This window comes from Myotis brandtii, unplaced genomic scaffold (genome assembly GCF_000412655.1).
Source record: "Myotis brandtii unplaced genomic scaffold, ASM41265v1 scaffold37, whole genome shotgun sequence".
In the NCBI taxonomy this organism is placed as follows: domain Eukaryota; kingdom Metazoa; phylum Chordata; class Mammalia; order Chiroptera; family Vespertilionidae; genus Myotis; species Myotis brandtii.
The window spans coordinates 3200040-3211516 of NW_005364225.1; the positions used below are offsets into that span (position 1 = coordinate 3200040).

Here is an 11477-nt window from a genome sequence, read left to right on the forward strand (position 1 = left end):
TAGTTGGGGCCAATCAGGCTGGCATGGGGGGCAGCTGGGGGCGATCAGGCCGGTGAGGGGGCAGTTGTTGGGTGAGCAGGCTGGCAGGCAAAGTGGTTAGGGGCAATCAAGCAGTCAGGCAGGCAGGTGAGCAGTTAGGAGCCATCAGTCCCGGATTGCGAGAGGGATGTCCCAGATTGGAGAGGGTGCAGGCCGGGCTGAGGGACAACCCCCTGCATGAATTTCATGCACCCGGCCACTAGTATATAATAATAGAAATACTATGCAGTGAGGATCTGATAATAATTTCTACTCCTTCTTACCATGTATTGGAAATTATCTTTCAAACAGTGTCTAGTCTAGTCTGGGTTTCTCTCCTTTTGGGTACAGTTAATCTCAGCTCTTCTCACTGTCACTGATCTGTGTTCGCATACTGAACTCTTTTTGTCTCAAGGCCCTTACCCCTAATTTTGGAGAGTTGTACCAACACTTCTACAGAGAGCCTCAGCAATGGACTTTTTTAAAAAGAGGATTTGATTTCCAATAGAGTACTCTGTTTAAAACTGCCTGCTGTGGCTTGTCTTAGTTATGCCATGAATAGTGCACCTTTATTCAGGAAGTACTGCTGGGACTCTGTTTTTCTGGTAGTTGCCTGTATGTTTTGCTCCTGTGTTCTTTGCCACTCTGTTCTTTTAATTTGGTTGCTTTCTGGCTAAAAAATAAATAACTTCTAGATTTAGCATGAAATAGAAAGGGCCCCCATTGTACAGCAATACGGATTCTATTGGCAATACTGTGTAACATAAGTACTGATGATAATAACCTCCTTTCTGACTGCAGCTTGGAAGTTGGCTCCTTAACCGTTGCGTACCAAAGCACTAAACAGATCTACATGTGAATGGAGAGGAAAATCAACCCTGGAATGTTATTGTTTAACATTCATTCAAAAAAAAATTTCCAATTACTGTAATTTTTAAATTGCATAACCTAGTCAACTCAACATATGAGAGTGCTTGTAAGGAATGTGTTAACAATTCATTCTTTTTAAAAATTAAATGTATCGGGTGACATTGGTTAATAAGATTATATAGGTTTCAAGTGTACCTTTCTATGGTACATGAGCTGTGTATTGCATTGTGTGCCCACCATCCAAAGTCAAATCATCTTCCATCACCATATATTTCAACTGTTCATTCTTAAAGGCTTTAGTCACCCTTGTCTTAAGCCAGATCAACCTTGGGCTTTAGTAGCTACAACCTTGGGCTTTAGTATCACATCATTCCTTACAGAAGGGAAGGAAGGGAGAGAAGGGAGATGTACAAGTGGCACACCCAGGGAGCAGTGAACTACGGACCACTTCCCCTTACCTATCTTTTACTATATATACTTTGGCTTTCATCAAGTCATTATAAGTAAACTTTATATAGACAGCACCATAGAGTTTATTATTTTTTAAAATGCCTCATATAATGACATTGTGATGAATTTTCATTTGAGATTGGGGTAAATAGAATGTTAAGCTTAATCAGTTTTCCTAATTAAGTGTACTTCTTGCTACTAGACAGTGATTGTTGTATAACTTATGTTTCCCTCTTTTATCTGTATGGTGGTGTTAAGTGTACTAGTATGTATGATATTTATAGCTTTTCTCCATTTAGAGTTCCTTATGTGTATTTGTTTTCTCTTCCCATTTTATTTCTTGGTAAGAGTTTTTAAAATCCTTTATTATGTTTATCTAATTTTATCTATATTTTACTGTTAGCTATTTACCGTACTTTAAAAAGTATGTGGGATATAAACAATTTAATAAAATAAATATATGTTATAGCATACATGCATCACCTTGTTCATGTCCACCACAGTCAACAAATTAATCAATTGCCTATAATGCCCAATGGTATAAAAAAATCCCCAACATCAGACCTAGTCAAACTATTTTCTGAAAGAGAGCAGGAAAGGGAGAGGTGGTTATGAGGCTCTAATTACCTGAATAGTTCAAAATTGAGTAACTGTGGGGGTAAGGAAACAGTGACCCAAACACCGGAAGGTGAGAGGACATAGAAAATGACCATTGTGTTTAGCCTCCATAGAAGCAAAGACTATAGACCTAATTCGATGGAGAAACTTCTCCTTTTATTTGTGCTCCAGTTGTTTCTAAATAAGATTTACGTTGACTCAACACTAAATTGCAATAGCACTGAAACAATTACTGAAGATACAAACTAGAACAAAGAAATAAAGTAGAAGAGAAGGTTTAGATTTAGATTTATTTCTTTCATTGAAGGTCAGTACCTAAGGATAAAATGGGGGTAGAAACCAGCTGCAAGTCTCACAGATCACTCTCGCCAGTTGCCTCGGGATTGGTTATTAAAATAGGACTAAGATGATATAAATTGAAACTTGCAAAAACATAAAAATTAGAACCTCGAATTATGTTACATTAAGATGAATGTCTCATCTTACATAGGTTTTGCTAGTGGAAGACTCAGAAAAATATGAAATATTCAGCCAACCAGATAGAGAAGAGTTCCTGTTTTGTCTTTTCAAACATCTTTGCCTTGGTGGAGCCCTTTGTCAATATGAGGATGTGATTAATCCATATCTGGAAACAACGAAGCTTATCTATAAGGATCTAGTAAGGTAATGTTGCTGGATTACAATATGTAAACCTCTAGTTAATAGAATAAATTACTTGTTAAACTATGGTGGGATTACCCAGCATCTGTTTGTGGTCCTATTAGCAACCAAACTAAATAAAAATGGCACCACCCTAACCTCCTCATAGCCTCCTCCTCTTCCAAGCTAGAAAATGTCTTGATTTCTCTGTCCCTTTTTTTAAAAAAATATTTTTTTAATTGATTTCAGAGAGGAAGGAAGAGGGAGAGAGAGAGAAACACCAATGATGAGAGAGAATCATTGATCAGCTGCCTCAGCTGGAATTGAACCCCGGACCCTTGAGTCTGCAGGCTGATGCTCTATCCACTGAGACAAACTAGCTAGGGCTCCCTGTCCCTCTTTTAGTGCTCAGTCCCCACATTCTTCACCTGCCTCTTGTTGTTTCCTCATTCAGACCTGTTACCTGCTCCATTCCTCATTAGCAACTGCCATCTTCCAGGTCTTCTTTACCCCAGGCCTCCTATTAAATCTCAAGAGAACAGAAGATCCCTCAGGATGTTTGAATTTGCTTGACTAATAGTTTAAAAAATTACCTTTGTAATTTTTGGAAGAATTTTCATCTAAGTGTAATCTTTACTTTTTAAACTAATCCCAAATCCCAATTTGTTTTAAGTATTCTAGGTGTGTTTTTTTTCTTTATGAAGATCAAGTGCGGATAAAAACTTTATATCTTTTATTTATATTTTAATTTTAAATAAAATGAAAGTTCTTTGGTTGGGTTTTTCACTGATAAAGATATTGGCTCATCTTTATAGGCAAAGGGGATAGGAACAAGTGAAACAAAGGGCCCCAGAGTTTAGCTATAAAAGTTACTTTACCAGGAAAACAACAGAATTTACTTCTATCAAACTCCTGATTGTTACTTACTTAAACTCAGCACCTCAGTTTTCTTATCTATTTCATGTATCATATAGCTATACAAAAAACTACACGATTTAGCTATTTTATTTTAGTTAATTTCTGATATATGGTTTTAAAAACAAAAATATTTCTATAAGTGATCTCTGATTTTTATGAAAAAGTCATTAAAGGTTGCTGGATAAGATATATTCGAAACAGAATTTCAGAAAAAGCACACACATACCTACATCAAACATTCTGTTCTTACCATTCGCAGCTCATGAAAACTTGCAAGACCACTTCTAGCACTCCCTGTGGACACTTCTCATTATACCTCGACGTACACACACCCCACTGCCACCACAGTGTGTGGTTTCTCAGCAGCCACATGAACCTGTGGAATTCCTCACTACCATGCACTGTGGAGGAGGAAATTCTATTGGAGATATTTGAAATAGAAGTAACTTTAGAACCTAAACATTGAAGAAACTTCTGTTTTCTTCTACATTCCCTTCCCTGGATTCTTATTTGAGATTCTCTTCTACACTCTTTGGGGGCTAAAAAAAAAAGTATGCCTCAAAGACTAATTAAATGAGTAGCCAAAATTCATGACATCTTACAGACAAATATAAATTGAGTCCATAAAATCACTTAATCAGGCAGCCAGTAAGTGTTAATATTGTGCACAGAACTCTGCCAAACTCTAAGCTTCAGAGTCTTTAGAGCCCAAAGAGACTACAAAAGGAGCATCAGATAGTCCTTGATCTTAAGGAAATTACAACAAACTAACATTAAATAATAGTAATGTAAATTGTTTAAAATCTTTTATAAGTAAAATTTTTATATAATCAAATGTTCAATTAATTATAGGCAAGTGTTAATAGCATTTTATACTTTATACATGCTCCAGAAATTCAAAAGAGGAAATTGTCAGTGTCAGCAGTCAGGGAAATCTTGAATCAAATGGAGTCCATGAGAGCCAGCAAAGAGGAGGGCAGCCTATTCCCAGCGCAGGGGAGATGCACACAAGTCCTCATGGTGGGGGAGGTGGGGAAGGAGCCCAGCCCAATTAGAGCCAATACAGGGCTGATCCTTAGAAATTAGCCCAAGTGATATCAATAAGAAATCATTCATTTATTATTTCTAGACCCTTACATACTTTTTAAAAGAACTATATGAGTCCTGGCCTGGTAGCTCAATTGATTAGAGTATCATCCCAATACGCCAAGTTTGCAGGTTCAACCCCTGGTCAGGGCACATATAATGCATAATTAAGTGAAACAACAAATTGAGGTTTCTCTCTTCCTCCCTCTTCTTCTCTCTCGCCCTCTCCCTTTGTCTCTTGAACTTATATACATATATGCATAGCCCATGGCCAGACAATAATGCTGAGAAGTCTGGGGAGGGGAAGGGAGCAGGGTGGAGGGGGTCAGTGGGAGTAAAGGGATATCTGTAATACTTCCAACAATAAGGATAAATTTTAAAGATAATAAAATAAAATTAATTAAGAATGTTTAGAAAACTCTCCCACCATTTAAAAAAATGAAAAGAGCAATATGGAAATTATGTCCCAGCATCCGTCAAAACCATTGTTATCTGGAGAGTGAGTTAGTGATTGCTAACATCTGATACAATGCAATTATTAGTGGCATACCTGAAATCACTAATTAATATCACTTTACATTTCCTTTTATTTTTTTCTTAAGAGACATCAGATGGATGTTACTGTACTTGACCTATAAAATTAGAAAATTATCTTATGAGATATTTTAAAGTAATAGCAATATAGGATTAGAGGCAATAAAATGGAGTAATTGATTTATTTCTGTTAGGAACCAACTTTTAATGTATAAATCGTGGTTTCTTTTTTAAATAATACACTTATAGGTCCTGGCTAAGTAGCTCAGTTGGTTAGAGCATTGTCCTGATACACCAAGGTTGTGAGTTCAATCCCTGGTCAGGGCACATACAAGAATCAACCAGTGAGTGCATAAATAAATGGAACAACAAATCAATGTGTGTGTTTTCTCTCTCTCTCTCCCTTCTCCTTCCCCCTCTCTAAAATCAATAATTATTTTTTAAAAAAAGAAATGTGGACTTTTTAAAAATACATTTATGGTACATGTTAATATGTGTTAAGTGGTTATTAAAGGAAGTATCAAATACTAAATTTTCCTCTAAGTTTATTTGATAAGCACAAACTTTTACAAGGTGTTTTTTTTAGATTTTTTTAAATTGAGGGGTAATTTCCATACACTAAAGTGAACAAATCACAGTGTACATACAGGTTGGTGAATTTTTTTTTTAAATATTTTATTGATATTTTACAGAGAGGAAGGGAGAGGGATAGAGAGTTAGAAACATCGATGAGAGAGAAGCATCGATCAGCTGCCTTCTGCACACCCCCTACTGGGGATGTGCCCGCAACCAAGGTACATGCCCTTGACCAGAATTGAACCTGGGACTCTTCAGTCCCCAGGCCGATGCTCTATCCAGTGAGCCAAACCGGCCAGGGCGGTTGGTGAATTTTTATATATGTTTACATTCATATAAACACCTTCAGATCAATATTTAAAATTTTAAAAATAAAATTAGATGTAAATGTAGATAGGTTCTGTATTTTGATCTGGTTGATTGTGTAGGTGTATACAAGTGTTTTATATGTAATTGTTATAGCACAGAATTTTAAATGTACTCTTCAACTTTTTAAAAAGTATATCTTGGGCATTAGATAAATAAAGAAAATTACCTCAATCCATGTCATATAAATATATGGAAATCAGTTTAATTACATGAATCCTGGGTTTAAATCAGAATGAAATGTTTTAGAAACGAAGGCAGCCTAAGAATCTTGAACCCTGAAATGTCTTAGGTCTGGCCATTCCCAATAGCTGCACAGGCTCAAACACACACACACACGCACCCTCACCCTCCCACAAAGTCCAGCCTCTTCCTCCTTTCTCTCTTCTCCCATTACTTTTACATAAGCAGCAAAGGAGAAGCAGTGCTTTCACCTGATAAAGTGAAGAGGAGGGATAGCTCCTTTAAATTTAACCTACACATCACATCTGAGTAGTACCCTTGATGCGTATGTAAGGACAGGATAAACAGGTGAGGTGTAGGAAAAGAGAACTGGACTCTGTGTCAACTAGGTTCTATCCCCAGAAATACCACTTTTAGTTGGAATGTCTTAAATACATCATTTAACTTTCTAGTGCTATCTATAATAATAAAAGCGTAATATGCTAATTAGACCAGATGACCTTCCAGACGAAGCTGGGGCTATGAGGGAAGCCTGGGCCCCAGGTGCCAGAGGGAAGCTGGTGCTGGCAGCCGAGGGAAGGAAGGCCTACTCTTGCACGTATTTCGTGCATCGGGCCTCTAGTTGTTTATAAAATTGGTGAAATGATGCCTACCTCACTGAGTTGTCTGATCTTTATGAGGTAAATTATATAAAGGTGTTTTGCAGATTATAAAGCATTATAAATATAACCCGTATATATTTACATGTAGATATCTATCTGTAATTTATTTCCTCTATCCTCAATTTGCTTTCTGACTGTATATTAGTAATGTTTTGTGGAGAGTATAACTGAAAGACAGCTACTAAGAGGAAATGCTTTTTTAAATTTATTTTTTATATATTTTTATTGATTTCAGAGAGGGAGAGGGGGAGAGAGAGAGAGAGAGAGAGAGAGAGAGAGAGAGAGACATCAATGATGAGAGAGAATCATTGATCAGCTGCCTCCAGCATGCCCCCCACTGGGGATTGAGCCCACAACCCAGGTATATGCCCTTGACCAGAACTGAACCTGGGACCCTTCAGTCCACAGGCCAACACTCCATCCACTGAGCCAAACTGGCCAGGGCTGCTTTTAATATTGTATAATTTAGTAATACATAATTTAACAAATAGCTTCCATATACATTATCTTACTTAATTCTCCTATAATCCTAAAAGGAACCATAGTATGCCTCATTTACATATGAGAAAATTAAGGTTCAGAAATATTAATCTTGACCATAGTGAAATAACATCAGTGGCAGAACTGGCATTTGTGTTTAAGTTGTGTAGTTAATGTGTATTTATCTACCCTTCCAGTTCTCTACACTTCAATCTTTTACCAATTCTCGTTTTTCCAATAATTGTCTCTGGCCTTGGAGTCATGTCGTTTGAATCTCAGATTGGCCCCAACCTTCTAAAATTCAGATTTTTGCAATCCCAACTCAGTTTACTTTGCATCACCCTTGAATGAAACCGCAGCTGCCACTCTCTTTAAATCACTTTAGTTGGATGTTATATATTTCCATATTACATATGATTAAGAACACCTGAATACTAAATGCATTATGCCAATGCTCGTTATATTTAAAATGTATATTTCTCCCTTATTTTAGTGTTCGAAAGCATCCTCAAACCAAGGAAATACAAATTACCTCTTTCATCTTTAAAGTTACAGCATATGTAAGTGGAGAGGAAATTTACTACCAATGAATTTAATTACTTGCTATTAACAGGGTTGTTACAACTGGAGTTAGCAGTTAGGGCTATGTTATGCCTATGAAAAAAGATGATGATATCTAGCTTTTTGTTAAATTTAAGGTATGCTTTCATTTGGAGAACAGTATGAACTTTTCTCCCTACCTTCCTTTCTGTTGTACATGTCTAATAATAGTCCTTAGCTAGAGCTAAATCTGTGACTCATGGGACGTAAATCATAGTTCTCTGTCAAACCACAACTTATAGGTCAAATAAGTAAGAATGCCATGAATGTCTTTGTGCCACAGAATCGGATGCTTGAATTTTAGTAGCATACAAAATATTACTGACATATCTAAGTGTCTTCATTCGATCAGTTCAGTGTTTATTGAGTATTTACTATGCTGGGCTAGGTGCTTTTTATTGATAAATAAAAGAAATATAGTCCCTCATAGTACATATGGACCATGTTTTAAAAGAAAACAAAGATAGAAGAAAATTGCAAAATGGAAATTTTAGCAATATTAGCACTTTATAAGCACTTTTTCAAAAGATGGATTTCTTTTTAGACTACAAATTCCTTAAGGTAAAAAATTATGCATGTTTGTGTAGTAATGAACATATGTATTGTTAGCATAGTAGACTGTCGATATTTCTTAAAAATTACTTAACTGCCAATTTATTGTCAAAGATTTAATGTTTCATGACATTTTAACAGAAAATGTATTAAATATGTTGACTATTATTTGAATACTGTTGTGTACTAAATAATTTAAGTTTATCTTTTTCAGGATTCTGATGGTGTGTGCTACCCTTCAAGAAAAAGTCATGAACAGACATTTTCTTACTTTATTGTGGATCCTATCATGCGTCACGTTCATGTTTTATACCACTGTTATGGCGTGGGAGAAATGTCTTAGCAGTATTCTTTCAGACAATCTATATTTACTATATTTTTATTTACCAATTTTTATTTTAGTACTTATTTATAGATAAGCAATTACTTTGCAAGGTAATTAAGGTAAAATGTAAAGAACCCACTTAGAGCAGAAGCAAATGCCAAGATGCTTTTCTTTTTTAATATGTTTATATTGATTTTAGAGAGAGAAAGAAAAAGGGAAAGGGGAAATAGAAACATTGGCTGCCTCCTGCACATCCCCTACTGGGGATTGAGCCGCAATCTGGGCATGTGCCCTGACCGGGAATCAAACTGGCAACCTCTCTATGCATGGGACAACGCTCAACCAACATGCTTTTCTTTAAATTTGTCTTTTAAAAAGCTAACATAGGAAATAGACTCTATCCCTAACATAGTCTATACCAATACATTTGGGAAATTTTTATAGAAGTTACAAAGAACTAAAACTCTAGTTAATATTTGTTGCATTCGAATTCAAGTGAGTCCTTAATTTTCCATGTATTTTATTTTAGAAGCTAATTAATTCCCGATTGAAATTGTGGAAGAAACTTAAACATCTCTACCATGTATCATTAATACGAATTATTAGCTTTTTAAATTTGAATTTTATTTAATTATACTTCTACATTGTATAAAGATTTATATCTCAAGGGCTGTGAAAAATACAAGTTTCTTTGCTTCATTTGTCCCACTTAAAATCCTCAATTAAAAAAGAATGTTCTGAAAGTAATTGTAAACTCTTTTAGCACATAATAATTAATATTGCAGCTGCCCACCGCTAGTACTAGATCTGCATGGAAACAGAGAGAGTTGCCCTGATGGTATTATTAAGTTGGCAAAAGAATAAAGAACAGGTCTCTTAGTACTGTTTCCTCATTACATTCATAACATGAATATCTAACTTAGATGTTTTTTAATGGAAAAAGTAATTGACAAGAAATGTTGAGACTTTAAGGGGAGGCAAGTTTGGAATATTTGTTTCTATGTTGTAGGAATAAGGATGATAATCTTGGATTTGAACTGGTGGATATACCTGGAAGGCAACTGGCAAGCTGGATATAGAGGTCAGGAAAGAGAGTTTAGCTTTTAATACCTAGCACAATGGCTTGGCACGTTAATAATTTATTGAGTGAGTATTTTCCAGATATGTTCAAAATATCCATAGATTTTTTTAAAAATCATATAAAAAACATAAAATCAAGAACTAAAATGCCTACTTGCTACCAGTCTGGCTGCCTGCCACACAGGCCCCCTACAATCTGGGGACCCTCTCTTTATCAATCAGTCAATCAGTTATTTTTGAGTACCAATTTCATGCAATGCAAAGCACTGTGCTATTTGGGGAAATACACACTCCCTATAAACTTTGTAGAGAAGGTCATCTATAAGAGTATGTCTATGAACAGTGATTGTTACATGAATTCAGAGATGGAAGAGACCACTATGAACTAGGCCTGGGAAGGGCTTGGTCTGGCTTCTACAAAAGAATGATGGGGTTCCAGCACCTGGCAAGGAGAGCAGGCCAGCTGAGTAGAGGAGCATACTGTGGCAGAGTGCCCTGAGCCTCGCTCTGGGATGAAAGTTCAGAGGCAGAAGATGGGGACTGATATGGAGGAGCTGCCAATATTCTCTCTCTGCTTTAAAGGTGGAGGTGAATATACCTTTGAAGGAAGATCAATCCATTGTTTTGGGAAAATCATTTTAACGACCTATCTGTGATTATGCAGGTTTTTGTATTAAGAGGTAGTAATAAGACTTTGGGGTAGCAAAATTGCCTGGATTGTTACTTCTGCCATTACTTGCTGTGTGACCAAGCTAGTTATGACCTTTCTGTGCCTTAGTTGCCTTTTCTATAAAAGGGGAAATTAATAGGACTCCTGCATAGATTATTGTGAAAATTACATATAGACTAGTATACACACACACACACACACACACACACACATATATCTTAGAATGGTGCCAAGCACATGGTTTAAGTGTTCATGAATTGTGGCTTTTTTCATTCTCTGTTGAGGAAATATGAAAAAATCTGGAGCTAAGCAGCAAAATAATGTAAAAAGCTGTCTTCCTTAAGGTCAGAATTGCTTTTCTTAAGATTATTATTATTGATTAATCCTCACCCAAGGATATTTTTTCCATTGATTTTTAGAGAGAGTGGAGGGATGGAAGGGTGGGAGAGAGAGAGAAACATCAATGTGAAAGAGACACATTCATTTATTGGTTGCTCCCACATGCCCCCCTCCCCTCACTGGGGCCAGGGATCAAACCTGCAACCCTTGCCCTTGACTGGGAATTGAATCCAAGACCCCTCCATGGGCAGGCTGAAGCTCTAATCACTGAGTCATGCCAGCCAGGGCAAGATTATTATTATTTTTAATATAATTTTATTTATTTCAAAGAGGAAGGGAGAGGGGGAGAGAGAAACATTAATGATGAAAGAGAATCATTCATTGGCTGCCTCCCGCAAGCCCCCCACTGGAGATCAAGCCACAATCCCAGCATGTGCCCTGACCAGGAATCACACAGTGACCTCCTGGTTCATAGGTCAACGTTAAAACACTGAGCCCACAGGCCAGGCTT

At 36.6% G+C, this 11477-nt stretch overlaps 1 protein-coding gene across 1 annotated transcript in view; it reads left to right on the top strand.

Moving 5' to 3' along the window:
• LOC102240150 (chromosome unknown open reading frame, human C11orf70) overlaps window positions 1-9104 on the top strand; it is a 32041-nt gene extending 22937 nt beyond the window's left edge. Inside the window, exons 4-6 of the mRNA XM_005872210.2 lie at window positions 2447-2619; window positions 7894-7960; window positions 8767-9104. Of these exons, the coding sequence (XP_005872272.1) occupies window positions 2447-2619; window positions 7894-7960; window positions 8767-8895 (369 nt within the window). The 3' untranslated portion in view covers window positions 8896-9104. The remainder of the gene's footprint in view (window positions 1-2446; window positions 2620-7893; window positions 7961-8766) is intronic.
• Window positions 9105-11477: the final 2373 nt, after the last annotated feature.